Source organism: Neolamprologus brichardi, chromosome 14 (assembly GCF_056152115.1).
Source record: "Neolamprologus brichardi isolate AB-2024 chromosome 14, ASM5615211v1, whole genome shotgun sequence".
NCBI classification, from domain to species: Eukaryota; Metazoa; Chordata; class Actinopteri; order Cichliformes; family Cichlidae; genus Neolamprologus; species Neolamprologus brichardi.
This window is the reverse complement of record NC_142117.1, coordinates 6594296-6612082: the sequence shown is the minus strand read 5'-3', so window position 1 is coordinate 6612082 and position 17787 is coordinate 6594296. Positions and strand designations below refer to the sequence as shown.

Genomic DNA, 17787 nt, shown 5'->3' with positions numbered 1-17787 from the left:
TGTTCCAGAAACATCTGCAAGCTTTAATCATCAGGACTCAACTTTGCTATAATATCAAACAGCGACTTCTTGCTTACTAAATGGCTGAAAATTAAGCCAATATGGACACATGCTAAGAGTTGCAGTTGTTTTATTGGTCAACAGATGCTGGTCTCAAACAGTAAGTCAATCCCCATAGACTATAATGTAACAATGTCCAACTCTGCAGCATTGAAAATGGCACAGTAAATGGATTTAGCTGTGACAGATCATTTCTACTTCATAACAGCTGTACAGGGGGTGAATGTTTTGGAGGCTAAGGCCAACTTTCATACAAAGTCTTTGGGTTAAACCTGCAGCATCCCATGACCACAAACCAACAGGAGAGCTGCCCTTGTTCTAAAGATTTCTTTTTGCCATTTACCCTTTAGTAGATAAGATACAGGACAGACAAGAAAGCAGAGAGGGAGCATGGGGGAATGACACACAAGCAATGTGGCAGGCCTGTGTATGGGCTGTTGGTATATTGGTCACCAGCTCAACCAGATGAACTAAGATCTAAACTGAACTTACGACGGCTGAAGACTTTTAAAGGTGTTTTAATAAAAGATAATTCACAATTAAGACATTCTAGGCCTTTCTGAGGATGTGCAGGCACCCTGCATCATGTCTAACAGTGATTTCTAATGTTGTTCCAATATGTTACCAAAATATATTTCTGAGCGCAATTTTGTTAAAAGATGACAAAACAGTAGCTTAACAGCTTGAACGAAGACTTTAACATTTTGAGTGATGTGCTTATTTGCCTAGAGTTAGATGAAAAAACAGCTAGCATGTATAAAGATAACAACATCTCCATATAGACACTCAAAGCTCACTGAAGAATATGCTGTCTTGTTTGACTTCGGTGTGCTCAAAGAGTAAGAATAAAAAGTTGGGACTTTACAGAATGTAATTTGTGCACTAATTCCTTGGGTGAGCACATCATAGCTGGGTATCTGCTAACCTCTCTGTAATTACAAATACTTGTTTTTATAACTGTTCTAAGTCTTAGTGAAAAGCCAAGCAACTCAGATTTACTCCTCAGACTTGAGCATCATCAAGTTCATAGAACAAAGGCAATCAAGTGTTTTCGCCAGAACTCTGTTCACATCATTTTGAAAAAAGGTGGTGTACAGTCATGTAATAAAAGCTAAATCTACATATTATGTAAGAGAGGGATTTTTCAATGTAAATGTGAAGTCATTTGTCCTTGATGAATGTTTAAAGAGCAGTGTAACTCCTGGGTACAAAGAAGTATCACAGCACTGTCTCATGTCACGTGTTCATGTGACACATGTGCAGCTTGGTAAGAACAAACCAGTCAGAGAGAGAGGGAATGAGATCTCTCTGGTCCATAGTTCAGAGCTCTCTGATTAGGTTACTCTATACAAGCACACAACACAGCGCACAGTTTATTTTAGGAGTCGTCCTTATGCTTGTTGCCTGGCAGACCGAACAGATCGCAACACACTGTGCTTACAGTGGCACTCACTGGATTTTTGGAAAGCTATTGCAAATCAGTTGAGAACAAGAGCAACAAGACTCAAGATGTTAGTCTCACAACAGATGTAATTACATGTATAGCACGTGGCTGCTGTACTTACAGTGTTTCCTAAATTCTTCAGTCCCACCAGGCCTTGGGCGCTCTTTGAATTCTGAAAATATAAATAAATAAATATCAAATTTAAAAACAAAACAAAACACCATTTTCAGATCATATGTACAGTCTTTTGATCAGACCAGTGAGGGCTGGTGTCTCCCAACCACCACTGACAGTGCTAAAATGTTTCATTTTATTCCTGAAGCAAAAACACTTGAAGAGCACTCCATGTAGTGGTTTGAATGAATGAACTGAAGCATTCAGCTTTTTCTGGTAGTGTTTAGCCTTCAGGAATCTCCAAACAGAAGATTCCCATTTCCAGCATCAACGTTATCTCTCGTGTCACTGTCCATGCTGCATAAGAAATACTAGTCAGTTAAATTAATAATTTGCAGTGTATTAAAGTACAACACCAGTTAACTATTGGTCACAGCCAGCTGTTTTCAGAAATGACACTACTCAACCAAATCTAACAAAGTCCTTCTAGCTTAGTGTGGAGCTTTGTCTGCACTGGGTTAGAATGGAATGGAACAGTTTACAGTGCAAAAGCCTTAATAGTGACTAACAGAAAAGTCTTAGTGTGTGCCAGACTTTAAAAATAAAAGCCCACAGTTATACACCGGATGTTTTCAGGATAACTTATGTTAAATTTTCATAATCAAAGTGTCCGGTTCCTTCTTGGAATACCAATGTTATTTAAAATATGTTGAATTCTCAAAAATAAAAGCCTCCACTGGCTGGTGGTTGTGAAATGTTAGATTTTTAAAATAGTCCAACAATCCATTACAGGAATTTGTCAGTATCCTTTGGTGTGTCCTTTTTGCACTAGACACCATCATCACATGCTGTAACTGTAAGAGTTTCAAAATAAAAGTTACCATTAATCTATAGGCATTTAGCAATACTTTACAGAGTATTAGAATTTTAAAGATAAAACCAGGTAAGTAAAGCCCAAAAGGTTTATTCTGTTCATCTGGACGTAGCATTTTCAATGGGTATCGTCGTTTCTGTCACTTGGAAGAGTGACTTTTCTCCCATTGAAAAGGCTAAGTCCAGATGAACTGAATCAACCTTTTGGGATTTACTTACCTGGATGATTGAGCATGCATCAGGACACTTTCTTTGAAAACTTCTCTTGCTGGAATTGTTTATTTATGCAATCTTGAGTCAGCATCTTATCTTCAGCTTCTCTCAGCTAGCTGATTTTGCTAAAGATTTTTAGCTGCAAGTAGAAGACAAAGGCCAACAAAAGCAATAATCCAGGTGCACTCTCTCCAGAACCTGTGTGGTCTAGTCATGCAATGTCTTAACTAATGTGTAACCGAATGCTGGACAGGTGTGTATGTGTGTGGATTTTAACCTTTAAGGACAGAAGGACTGAAGCCCTGCTAATCTGACATCTTGTGGGTGCACTATTATGCATGGTGGATTTTTGAAACATTTCAGCAATTTTTAAATATGATGTAAGAATGCAATTAACAGTTTGAAATGGAACTTAAGTTTGAACAGATAAGATTTAATACCATCTGTTACACCGTGCTCAATGCTGACTGTTTCCAATACTTTTCTTGCTTTTAGATTAGTTAAAATGGCATTTAGATTTATTAGTAAATGTAAAAAAAAATATCAATCAATGAGGAACCACACACACATACACACCCACAGAATGTGATTCTTTTTTTACTGAATCCAATGGGTGAAAATCCTTACATAACTGAATATGTATCCATTAATCTGGCAGTCTTTCTACTGAATAAGCCGGGATTGTGAGCTACTTCGCCATTGCCAACAGTGCTGATGTGTTTAAAGCTGAATTTGCACTTTAATGATATCCTCATGAATCTAGAGACATGTGACAAAGATCTGACCTTGCGCTGTGTCCCTCTAAGAATGCCATATAGGAGGCATTTCCTGGTGAGCATTATCTGTAGACAGAAGCTTGTTTTTGTGATTTCACAGCTGCTTCCTCTCTGGGTAATCACTCCCAGATGGCTGAGATCTGATCAACAACAGCAAAGTCACTGTACCTCGCCGAGTTTAATTCATACTGTAACTTTCACTGTTCTTTAGGCAGGAAACTATGAAACAGACACATTTAAGCTCAGTGAAACACAGCAGATGGCACGGCATATTATCATGTTTTCAGAATCTTAAAATGGTCTGAAATGCTTTAAAGAACTTATGTCATCACTCGCTGCAGTTCAATTTCATTATATAAGATTAGTGGTTATATAATAGTGTAACCAGAGGAAGAACTAACAAAGAAGACGGGGGTGGATAAGGAATGCACTGGTGCCCTTGGCTAAGAGGCAGAAGCATTTTTACAAAGACGTGTAGGACTGAATTCACTGTGCATAATGCTCCATCAACCAGAGTGCTGCTGTACTAATCGTGTTTATAGCCACTGTGAAAACACACTCACTAAAAACGTGTGGGTAAACTTGTGTTTTTAGGCACTGAGAGAGTCGGCAGACTGACATCAGTCACCTGAGCTCACTGTTTTGTTCAGCTCATTTTTAAAATTTATATAGCACATTTGATTACAACAGCAACGTTGACCTGCTGTACAGAATTACAAAATAACTAGTACCGAATAACTCTCATACTGTATTAAAAGACAGTGAATACAAATGTGTTTTTAGATTAGATTTGAAAAGACTAACAGTAGGAGGCTGTCTGATGTGTAGGGGTAGATTATGCCACAGTTTAGGGCAGGGGTCAGCAACTTCTTTTGTCCTTATACTGCGGCACCGGGTGGTTTGGAAAAATAAATTAGAAGTATTTAGCTGAAGTGTATTTTATTTGTGTTTAGTTCTTTTTTTTAACATGTAGTTCTAAACTGGAAGATTATTGTGATATTGAAATATAAAAATAAAATTATATTTTATTATTTTTCATCGCTCAAAATAAGCGGCACACTCGCGGAAGCCGGTGTACCCGCCGAAACGCCGTGCATTTATCGATACTTTCAACTCCAGGTAGGCCAATTATGGATCTTTGGATCCACATTATGTCAGCAGCTGTTCTCCACCGTGAACTATGTTAAAAACAAACACCGCTCACGCCTCACAGATGACAGCTTACAGTCCTGCGTAAAGATGAAAGTCACTTCGTACAGCCCCGATTTGCAGACGCTGTGCGCAGAGGTTCAGGAGCAGAAGTTCCATTGTAAACATACCACGGCGTACCTGCTGCTTTCCAACATTTCTTTATTGACCACTTTTCACACACGGTTGCTGTACGCATACAGCCGGCTGTGGCTTTTCAGCTCACAGCCCGACAACACAACAGCAGAGAGAGCACAGACTTTAAGGCAGCGAGGTGTGATTGCGAGTGCCGCTCAGGTGCGCCCGACTCCCATGCAGCGGCACTGCAGACCACGCCCCGCCACACACATTAACCAGGTAAAATACATATTTAGGCAGAATTTTGCAAATATCAATTTTTTTTAGCAGCATAGTGCTTTTTTTCCAATTATTTTTTAAAAGTCAGGTCAAGGCTCCAAAAGCCCAAAGGCGATATGAGGGTGGCGGCTCACAACAGTTTTTGTTTGCTACATGGATCATTTTAGTTCAGTTGGGTGTCTTTCCTTTTGTTATATTTCTTTAAGAGTTCAAAATGTGTTAATTACATAAATAAAATGTAATTTTCTCTGTAGCACTTCATGGATTTCATAAGCAACACACCTTAGTTGCTCTGTGGATTCTTTTAAAAAGCAGTGAAAAACTTTTCTGTTCAAACAAGCCTTTTGTTGATCTACGTATTTTATATTCTTTACATTATTTACATTTGATCTTTTACATTGTGTATAATGTCTATTGATTGAATTGTTTACAGCGCTTTGTGAATGCCTGTCTGTTAAAAGCGCTTAATAAATAAACTTTACTTACTTACTTACTTTAGTTGTTCGCACAAAGCATAAAGGTAAAAAAAAAACAATATATACAGTGTTATCTTCATTTTAGATGTCAAAAAGTATTTGCGGCTCCCAGTGTTTTCTTTTGTGTGGAAACCAGGTCCAAGTGGCTCTTTGGGTGTTAAAGGTTGCTGTCCCCTGGTTTAGGGGCTACGACGCCAAACGCTCATTCGCCTCTGTGAACCATCCTACACCTTGGTCTGGCTAAAAGTAAAAGATCTTTTGATCTAAGAGATCTAGAGGGCACAAAAAGGCTGCAAGAGGTCAGATATTTATCTGACCCTGAATAGACAGGCTCCTGGGTCAATACCCAGGAGCCTGTCTATTCAGGGCTTTGATGGCTGTGGGTATGTACTCACGTGCTGGCTGTTACCCTCACCTGTGGTAAATGAGAGTGCTATGTAACAGGACCACAATGAAAATCAGCCAAATTGCATAGAAGGCAAACTCACCAAACCGTTTAGTGATTAAATCAAAAGCAGCATGGGAAGGAGGGCTAGCTTTCACTGATTTGGTCCAGGACACGTCAAACTGCAGGTAAAGGTGGCGTTTACAGTTTGTTACTTTAGATGTTCTCCTATTTCAGTTGCTGAAGTGTTCAAATTCCTCTCTGGGTCTGAATACAAACTAGATGATGCCTGAGAGGCCAGAAACCGCTCATCACTCACGCACACTCAATCCCGCGTTCAACTTCCCCATGACACCCTGGAATTCACCTGACAAGCAATATATGAGTCACCACACATCACGTACCTAATGACCTTCGTGAACCCAGTGACCATTCATAATGGTATCAACACTTCCTACGGTCGCATGTGAACAGGCTTAACAGTCAAACTGTCAGGGTTTAACTGGCAACAGGCTTACACCATTACTACCAGAGCAGGACGTTTTCTGAGAGGCTCTGGAAGGAGGCCAAAAAGTATGTATGAAGTCACAGTTGGAACTTTTTCATTTCAGGTACAGGTGGGACTGACTATCAAATAAATACACCCTCACTTCATAAGGAGCAACCTATCAGAAGAAAGCTAGAGGTGAGGCTGCACCAAGGCTCAGTACATACAATAAGTAGGGCTTATTCTGAACTGTGAATGAGGCAAAGCTACAGTGTTAAGAGTCCAAGAACAGACCTATGGAGATGGAAATGAGCAGAGGCTATGCTTGTAAAATTATTATGGCGTAAACTTACACATTCAGCAGCTCCATTACAGTAACACTATGATTCAGATGGTGTCAATGTTCTACCTTCTTCACAGATTCAAGTCCATTATTGCCCGTCCTTTTGCTTTTCATTCTTTTAGCGCTGTTTTTTTTTTTTTCAACAAACTCCTGAGAAATAGATTTGTTCATCAGCAAAAAGCAAAAAGTGTGAAGCAGGTTCATCAGATCTTTTTTTCCCCAGAAACAGCTGCTTGTTGGCACTGGAAACAAGTTTAATGAGACCACTGAGACCAAATAGGGAATCCAGAAATCTAAACAATGGCTACATTATTTTGGTCTTAAATCTCCATGGGTTCATTATAATGAGCTGTAAACACACTCTGCACACTTTGAGTCACTGTTGATAGGGGGGGAAATAACTGATAGTGCATATTAAACTGATGATAAGAATACTGTAGCTGCTGATGGAATTTTTTGCTGTTTCAGCTGCGCACAGAAGAGCTTCGCTTGCAATGCATGCTGGGAGAAAGAATGCTGAACGTGACAACAGAAATCAAAGTGACTACTCCCGCCCTGAGCTCTGCTGCCGGCCTTCTGTAGCTTCACATGATTGGAAGTGTGTTCTGTTTGTTCACGAGTAACGTGCGCCTCCAGCTCATCTTGTTATGATGCTTTTATAGGAGAAACTCTCTGCTCTTATATAAATAACCCCTGCCATCTGCCTCTGATTCACCAATAACACAGTCATACAGGATGGGGGAGGGGAATATCTGCAGTTTAATTAACTACAGCTTATCTAAATCCCCCTTTCTGTAAATTCCTCTGTAGTGACTGGAACATTTTATTAGCCACGGCCATATAACATAAATACACAAACACATGCACACACTTCCTGCTGTGATTTCGCCACTATCTCAGCGATGACAGGATGGAGGACAAATCCTCTTTGCTTGCTGTAAATTTTATTTCATAACACACACACACACACACACACACACACACACACACACACACACACACACACACACACACACACACACACACACACAACTGGAATGTGGACATTGCTGAGTAATGCCACGGTCACTACCAAAAATAGCTGCCTTGCTTTTAGTAACGGCTGCTTGTCCACTCACAATTGGCTGATGCTTTGGCCAGCCCAGTGCAACTCATAACAGTGAAATAACATCTTGGCTTTGTCACCGTGGCAACACTGTTTTTATTTTTATTTATTTTTTTGTACACTTTTACATTTTTTTGCACACTAGTACACTTTGACATCACTGTGACAGGACTGAGCATAGAGAGATCTCGCTCTCAGAGAGAGAGTGAGGTGTGTGTATGTGTGTTTCTGGGAGAAATGGCTTTGAATAACTTGGAGCAGATGTGACTTTTGACAAGTTTTAGAAGCTGAAAACACAAGTTATTTAGTCTTGGTAGTCAGCATTTCAATCCTGTCATCCCATAATAACAAAAATAATTAATATGTGTTTTTGATGAAAATATTACATGAAACATAAAATATCAGAAAGAGGCAGGAACCATGTAAAAAGGCTGGGAGGTTAAGTCATATAGTAAAAAGTGACAATACAGGGGAAAAACACAGACTGTTTTGAAATGACATTGTTGTTGTTTAATAAATATAATAAAATACTGTATGGTAATTAGCCAATTTCTTAAATTATTTGCTATTTCCACTTCAATTAAATGCTTTTCCTTAATTTATTCTTGTGATTATTTACAAGAATAATGGGGTTTTTTTTGTTTTAGTTTTTTTAACCCACTGGACCTCCATAGATTCTCATGTTCTTTTAAAGGCTTTGTTTAGTGCATCATGGAACAGTAAAGCTGTCCACTAAAAGCCACACTGATGACATCATTTTGGATGAGTTAGAAGCTCTCCAGAGGGCAGAGCAAAGCAGCTTTTATGAACTGTTGAGGAAAATCTCCCAAATCACACTGGATTGGGGGGTTGCAGGGTTCTCTGCTCTCTCCATTATTCAAAAGGAAAATTGAAAAATATCAGTGAACAAGCGTGGAGCACTGACCTCTTTGCATTATACTATGATTCTGCAATATACTGTGCAGAAAAGACTTAATATTTTTCTTTCATCCTGCAACCTGACTTCAGACTCAGTGTAAAATGCAGTTAGAATCTTAGTGACTAAACAGTGTATGAAACAGGACCCTTTAAACATTTGTGTGTGACAGTGCAGGAATCATACCAGACCACTTTAATAACAGCTACACCCGTTCTGCTAATTCTGCTAATTCTGCTAATTCAGCGATTCTTCTCTGTGAGCACTGTACAGAAGCACAGGCTGTGAGTGTGGGATTAAACTCATGGAAGGCTCTACCAGTTGCATTTACGCTGTTTAACTAGCAGAAAACCGATGAGGGGGCCAAATGCACAGATGTATGCATTCAATTAACAAAGCAGCTAAATGCTCAGTTAGGTGCTCATCCTATAAACATATCATAACATACAGTGTTAAGAGAACTGTGACATTACCTGGAGTCTACAATACTAATTCAGTCGAAAATAGAGAAGAATTTTCTGACTCTCTTGCTTCCTCCCACCCCTTTACTCGTGGACTGGACCCCAAGACACATGAACTCCTCCGCTTGGGTGGGCAAAAGTTCACAGGCTTTGTTATGTTACAGATGTTATGTTCATCTTTTATGTACAGTTTATGGACAAACTATGCAGCCTATTTTGTAAACAGAAGTGAGCACGGTGGATTAGGAAGAGCAGTGTCTGGACCAGAAAAGAACGGCCTTGTTTGATGTTAAACTCTTCAAAATAAATTCCAAATATTTTTACTTTTTTACAAAATGCAGGTGTTGAGTCAAATATAAGTGATATTTTCACACATAATTTTCTTTTTTTCTAACGCTTTCTAACGCTACAACACACACACACACACACACACACACACACACACACACACACACACACACACACACACACACACACACTTGTGCTGTAGCAGTAACTACTTATGACAGTGAAACAAGCCTGAACATGCAAATCCCCTAGATCTGCATACCTCCATAATCATAATTTAAATATGATATGGTATATTCATCTCACACATCACTCACCCTCAGTACTCTTGGATTTTTTGTTTCTTGCTTGCCCAGTTTGGAGCTAGTGACCTCGGGAGAACAGGTCAATGACATATATTTACATATATTTAGACGTCTCTCACTTTAAAAACAAATCTGAATACTTTTAAGCAACATATCCTAAATTCACTGCACTAATCTGGTGTATTTGATAAAAACATTAAGGTGGTGTAAAAATGACACACCTGCAAGTACAAGAACAGGGAATATCATCACAGAACCAAAGTGTGCTGCAAAGACTAAAAAGATGAAAATAAAGAAAGCAGAAGACCGAAGATAAAAAAAAGAGAGCAGGCACAGGAAAGAATATGAATCCACTCCTCATATTCCCTGTTGTTCCATGTGAGCACACTGTGCACAACAGAGGCAGCCCAGAGGGATAAATTTGTATAAATGCTCTATTCATAAATGTCAGAAGAAGCTCAGGCAACCAGGGGAGCTGAAATCTTACTCCTCTTATGTTAAAAAGCACCAGGAACAGGGAGGCCACTTTAAAAAGCATTCCAGAGGCCAGGTTGGACTGCTCCCTAGAGATGGGAATAAGAGACGCAGGAAATGAGCATTTTGGCACAAGCCCAGCTCAGTGCAGGTAAAATCTGTCCATCAACTATGCTCAATTAATTCAAAGATGTTTGGAGTGCTGGGTAGAGGAGGGTGGCTTGGGAGCAAAATGGGTCAAAACAAGGTGAGGAGGATGGAAAGGATAAGTAATCCCAGATTCTGGCTCAGCTTCCCAGAATGACTTCATAGGAAGACAGAAGGTGACCAACAGAAGAGATTTTTACTCCTCTGACAGGCATTCAAGAAAAAATATATCAAAGACCACATGATAAATGTAAGACATGGTCAGTATATGTGTTTTAACAATGATGATGTTGCTCCCTATTAAGAGAGGGTTTGCATAATGATGATATTTTTCTACCCTGCATATCTTCATCTCTGAAGAGAGTGAAACTGGGTCACCTTCTTGCATTACATAAATTTATACAAAAATATCAATTATAACCTGGTAATATCAGGGAATAACTATTTGGAAATTCTTTATATATAAAAATAACTACTCTTATTGTCTCCTGTCTATAATCACCCAGCAAATGAAATGCTTTTCACAGTCAGGTGTTTCACTACATGAAAGCATGTATGTAACATTGTTCTCATTGTTAGGTTACAACACTGTATACACTGTGGGAAAAGTTACAACAATACGAACACTACAGCAAAATCTTTGATTTGTGTGTAGATATGTGTATGTAAATTCTGTGTGTCCCTTGCAAAGGTTATAGCCAGAGCTAAAAGAGTGTTATTATGTACTTGTTTTAATCACTTGTGGGGGATTCATTATTCACATAAACATTCCCGTTTATCTACAGATACAGATTATCTTAGCTGAGGCTTGCTTTGCCACATGTAGAAGAACAGATGAAATGAACTGTGGGCTGGCAGTGAAAAAGTCAACTCAATAACATCTTTATGATTCACAGTATCTCCCAATGTCTCTAACTCACAGTAGGATAAAACTAAAACAAGTGGGGACAGAAAACACTTTTAAAATGTTTGAACTAAAAGTGAGAATGATGAGCATGAACAAGCCATAACTCCTGCCCATCTTAATTAAACTGACTACAGTCTATAATCCATAATAATTCAAGGTAATCAAAACATGAGTTTAATCAAATCAAAAACAAGTTTAATCTGCATAACTACTTTAAGCATTTGGGTCTACAGTGTACAGCTCAGTTATTGAGGTTGTGTTTGCCACAATCACGCATGACCAACATGTGTTGCTGGGTGGATGACTGTTACTGTGTTAGCACAGAGCCAGAACAGAGACGATGCTCTGTTCTTTGTGAAGACAGAAGAGCTGCTGCTCAAGCTGTCAAGCTGGTGCTGACTAAGAGTGGTGATTACCTACCATTAAAATCTTTATGGAAAACAAAGCAGCGAGTCATGATCTCAGAGTTTCATTTAACCAACCAACATCACTGTTAGCAACTGAAGTCATAGAATTACACTATCACTTATCTGAAAAGACAGATTTGTGATCAAATTTTACACATGATGGTTTTCAAAGTGGCTGGATATTCTTTTCTGTCGACAAACAACTTTTGAAGTTGGAACTCAGTGAGAATGAGTTGGTAAGCTGTGGTAGAAAGCAACCTTTAATCTACCAGCTGGTTCACCCTGAGCCTGCAGTGTACAAACATGTGCATCATCACAGATGACAACACACATTACCCACTGTAAGCTCACCATCAGAAGGATACGACATGTTCAATGGGCAAGCGGTGGTCTGCAGAGAGGGAGGAGGTGCTGAGCCAGAGCTGAAGGAGAGGGGCAGGACGGGAGGAGCAGGTGGGACGCTGACAGCGGAACAGACAACAGCGACGAGCGCGGCAGAGCACCGGGCTGGGCCAGCTGTAAAGTGTATTCTAATGTGATTTGTCATTACATAACAGAAGCTGGCACACAGCAGAGCCGCTCCACGCTGCAGCCCAAGAACATGCACACAGACACACACCAGCAGCAGCAGCAAGCCTCACAGCACTTAAGGTTATTCCTCTTCTGTTTGTATCAGGGCAGTTGGCAAGTCGACTTAGTGGATTTGTTTAGTTCTTCACTTGGCATAAAACACACTGTGTTTTTGGCTGCACTCAACCAAATTACAGAGAACACTTTTCAACTATAAAAACAACAATACACAAAAAAACCTGACAAGGGCACTCAGTGAGCAAACAACACAGCCAGCGATCACATGACTGGCTGAGGAGAAAACATCAATAGTTATCTAGAGTAGAAAGTACCACGCAATTTTTTTTCTCAACAGACGGAACTGACTGTCAGAATTTTCCTCACACCTACATTTATGTGTACATGTGATAGAGCCCATACAGAAACAGCAAGAGGCAACCTCCTCCTCCTATACTTTGTGTTGCATACATACAGGTCAGCCAGAATGATTTATTCCTGCATCTAACTCCACTGTAACACTACAATGGGATTCATACGAGCAGTATAGTAAGAGCAGCTGTAGTGTATGAGGGGGATTAAATGCTGGTTATATAACCAGTGACCTGCCAGTGCAGCCCTACTGATCCTGGCACAGCAGAGTACAGCTCGGCTTAAGAGAGCGGCTTACCTCTGCAAATGATTCATTCAGTGTTAAACTCGCTTCATCTTTCACAACATGCATAACACCGGGAGTGAAGTAAGATCTGTGGCCTATTTTAATGAGAAATCCTCCCACGGGAATCATTAGCCCTCCAACACATCCCAGCACTTACACAGATAATAAAACATGATGATAAAATACGCTTGCAAATTAATGAGAATTTCATACATTCAGTATAATATGAAACTTTACACGAATATATTGTATATTTTACTTTCTGCAGTTTGTTACAGTGGAGTCCCACAGTAGATACATATCAAATACCACATATTATTATTATACTCACATTATATAAACCACTGACAAATATACAATCTTAGCTGGAACCTTTGAAGCTCTACAAACGGAGCATTATAAATATAACGGTTAAATTGTCAGATTTTTGAATGGAGTTTGGTGTGATGCACTCCCCGGCGGAGCTCAGAGCTCAGAGCAGGCACTCTCGCTGTCTCTTACCTTGGCTTGGTTGATGATAAGCCCCACGAACGTTGACACCAGTACCGACCCGGACATGCTGCCTTTTCTTCGCATCTCCTGCTTTAGGAACGGGAAAGCAGCGGCGGGCGGCTCCTCGGGAACTGTCACCGTGTAGGACTGTCGCATGCTCGGCATGCTGGCGGAGGAATGAAACCGATCACCGGTACGAGTTACTCAGACAACGGCGTAGGTCTCCGAGTGCTCCCGCTGACTGGATGATGAGCTTTCTGTCTCAGGGAAGCCAATCACACGTTTCACCAGCTTTCTCTGCTTGTAGTCATTCATTCATCGATATAGACGACCTGTGGCTTCTCCTTCCACGCCGTGCTACTACAGACTGCAATGAACACGCCAAAAGCGACAAACACGTGGTGAAGACGTGTGTTATAAGAGCAACGGGCCGCTGTGTCGTTCTACGCAGGTGAGGGTCCATTCGGCGGTGTGGGTCTGTGAATGCAAATAAATGCACATTGTGTTCCCATTCCGTTTTACCGGACTGCAGGCCCGCCCCCTTTGGGCTCGGGTGAAGAAAAAAATCGGCCTACAACAAACGTCAGCGGCCGCCTCCAACCGTGCTGCCTACGTCAGTCCAGCCTTCTCCGCGCTGCTGCTACAGTCTGAAGGACTAAACGCTGTGCTCCAAGGAGACTACGCATCTCCATTTCGATCACGACACAAAAGTCACCTATAAGGGCAACTACTGTATAAAAATCAGTGTAATAGTATGGTAATAGCTAAAGTGAGGAAGAAACATCGGCTGTAAGGGAAAGACAGCATACACTCTTAATGTGATGGCAGGGACAAGTAGTTCTAAAATTAGGATGTGTAGTCCTAAAAAAACGGTTGTTAATGACGTTTCCGGTGAATCACCAGCAAAGACAAAGACACATTCAGTGTTAGTTCTGGTCTGTCTTAATGAGAGGGTGTAGTAGAATGACAGTCTAGATCTATCAGCAGTACCCAAGCAAGCACAGAGTGCCGCTCAGCAGTCTGCTAAATATCCCATACAGTCCGCATGTAGCAGATTAACAACAACTAATGTCCAAATGGTACACTGTATTAGTAACAGAAGTTACAAAATGAACACCATATCACATTCTCTGACCTGAAACTATGAATTAATCCTGTAAACCCATCACTGAAGTGTTTAAATAGGTCACAGATCACAGGAATAACTCCTGTTGGCTATTCCAGGTTTACTTAGACAAAAGTAACAAGGGTTATAGTGAGTAATAACTAGTTGATCAATGATGACATTCATCAAAATACCAAAGATTACTAATAAGATAATAAACCTCATGGTAAAAATTCAAGTCTAAGGTTCAAAGTTGAGGAACGCAAAAGTAAGATAATTACAGACTAACCCTCTTAGTGTCAGAGTACACTCATGGACCTTCGTGGAGTTCACAGAAAACGTGTTAAAGAAAAACAAGTGTTTCCATGATGGCAGTCAGGTGACACACAAAGATGGAATTATTGTGAGTAAGGAAGACTTAATGTTCTGTCTCATCCTTTTTTCTAAGTGAATGATGGTCACATTTTACACTTCAGGCAACCCCAAATAGACCTGCCGTAGAAATACTGAGAGCTACATGTTACAGTAATGCTTGTGATCACACAGGTCTTTTGACTATAAGCACCTGTGACTATAAGGTTTTGATGACAGCTCACCCGACACCCGGAATTATATTAGCGCTAAAAAGAAATTTCCCAATGAATGTAGTTAATAAAACAACCAAATGTCCTGTACCTGCCCTTCCACGTATGGGCAGTATAATTCACCATTGCATCAAAAAGGCGAATTGCTGACAAAAGTAACATAAGTACAAGCTGATTTTAGCTGATCCGGTGTGTGAAGTGGAGGAAGTGCAACATGTACCCAACAACAATATCATAACCCAGACTCACACAACAAATAACCAAAGAGCACAGTCCATCTGCAGACTAAACACTTGTGTGTGTCTGTGTGTGTGTGAGAGAGAGAAAGAGTCTAAATCCCTGAAGAAGAAACCTGCAATGTGAGAAGGGTCTGTATTCTGATATGTGATGCAAAAAGCTACATAATCTAAAATTGGGACAAGTGAGTCTGAGCAGTGTTATCTGGGAGAAGTCAGAGTACAGTTACCTTGGGAGGACTGTTCTATTACTTAGGCACATCAGGCTGATTATCTCCTCGCTCAAATGTTTAAATTTAATCTAGGAACAACATATTTCATACTTTTTATTGCTGTTTGTGCGCCGTTATTCATTCTATAGTCACGCGTCATACAGAGCATACTTTGACTTACTAGCACCGATTCAGATTCAGAACTAAAGGAAGAATGCAGGCGATCCTTCAATATAAAGCAGCTACCAAGTTACAGCTCTGCCCATTAATCCATCTTTCTGTCATAGTCAGATTGTCTCCAGGTTCATGTGGTATCAAATAGAATCCATAAACTGTATATAAAAAGTTGACAGAGCCATCTGTCTGGATTTTGGAGCCAGAAGTAACCAAGCTCTAGTTGTCAGCTCAGTCTTGCTAGCTTGGTTAGGAATCTGCATGTATTATTGAGAACAGATGCCAAAGTCAGACACAAATATCTGCAAATTATATATATCATATATAAGCAGATAATAGTTTATTTATTAGATATTTAATACTGTGCCTACCTTACCAGGGATAGAGATGGAAATTAGTTTTTAGATAAATGTAAAACAAGGCATCTTCTCTTTTCTGGGATGTTTTTTTTACATGGTTCCTCACAAATACAACATAAAACTCACATTAAACTAAGAAAATATCTAAAGTTCCACAACTGGTTCAGGTGAGAAAGTTGATCTTTATGGTTTTCTAAGCTAATTCCCTATGATAAGAAAGACTGTGAAATATGGCGGAGAGCCAGCACTAAGTAATATATGAATCTTGACTTGAGTATATTCTGTCACACTATCAGATAACTAACAAATTAAGTCAACAATCAAACACTGATGCCCATTGTTCCTATAGTGGCTTGACGTAACCTCAGCATCAGATGGTGGTTGTGGAGGGAAAGCTGACCTACAAAGCAAAGCTCTTGATTTAGCGGTCTATATTCATCAATCTTTTGAGTTTACTTGTGAGATAACAATTCTAAGCTCTTGGTGAAACTCGCCAGAGAAAGTCAGGGCTCAGCCAGTTGCTATGACTGACTATTTAGTTGGAAGAAAGATCAGAATGTCTATCAGGCACAAATGACCAGACAGTATATGCTGACATCTGCATAGCACTTTAGAAGTGGTAGTCAAACAGAACATGAATGACCAGCTGCCACAGCTAGAAAACAAAACAGATGATTTACATCTGAACCATCTCTGTGTGTTAACCTCAAAGTCCAAACAGTAACAGGCCATCTTAGATTTAAAGATCCGAGTAGTGATACTCAAAAACCACTGCATGGTTTAGTACTGGGGCAGTGAACAGTAGTTTTAGAGTCCTGCTATAATGATTGCTCTGGCAGATATGGCACACACTGACCCACAAACCTACCAATCAGGCAGAACTACAATAGCAGCTTGTAAACCTGAGCTACTTAAAAGGCTGGCCCTTCTCTGCCAAAGAACAAGGAAAAGCTCCATCTTGTACCAGACTGTTTATTTTCTGTTAATTCAAACCATAAGCTGTCTGGCTAAGGTGTCAAACCGAGAGTCAGACTGTCTAAACATACTGTTGACCCAACAAAAAGTCTAGACACAAAGCACAAACGGATCTGCTGAGTTTAGTCTCAAGGATGCCACAGTGCCCTGTTGTGGCTGTTTGTCTCCACAAGCACACATGGAAAAGTGTCAGTAAAGGGCCATCAGTGTCTTTTCAAAGAGCTGGCTTTAAAAAGCAGTAAGAAACTTAAAAAGTACTACCACTTTGAACAATAGACTGAAAGTGGTCTGAATCTGTGTTGTTGATGGGAGAACAACAATACACACAACTGTGGCGACAAAATGTGTCAACATTTAAATGATAATAATACTGTTCTCTGTTGAAAATGTCTGACTAACCCAAGAGTGTGTTTAGAGCTTGGTGGCTTATTTGTATCAGATCTCACTTATAATAATTTTGAGTGAGCACTTTTAGCATAGCTTTGTGATAATGCTAATAAGTTTAACTGTTAGATAGCCAAAATACAAAAGCTTGTGCGATGTAGATTGTGTCATGGGTGCTAGCTATGCCATTCAAAACCTTGCACTACACGATGCACACACGATTAAGGCAAAACACGGGCTAATCCCCAAAACGGTTGCGCAACTGAAAAATCGGCTCAAAATGGGCCAAAAATCGCACAGCGTATGGCCAGCTTT

The 17787-nt window shown here is 40.0% G+C and overlaps 1 protein-coding gene across 6 annotated transcripts in view; it reads right to left on the bottom strand.

Moving 5' to 3' along the window:
• usp2a (ubiquitin specific peptidase 2a) overlaps window positions 1-17787 on the bottom strand; it is a 46373-nt gene that overhangs the window by 7645 nt on the left and 20941 nt on the right. For all 6 annotated transcript variants that reach the window (XM_006809811.3, XM_006809812.3, XM_006809814.3 and 3 more), the window contains one exon: window positions 1626-1676. In XM_006809811.3, coding sequence (XP_006809874.2) covers window positions 1626-1676 — 51 coding nt within the window. The remainder of the gene's footprint in view (window positions 1-1625; window positions 1677-17787) is intronic.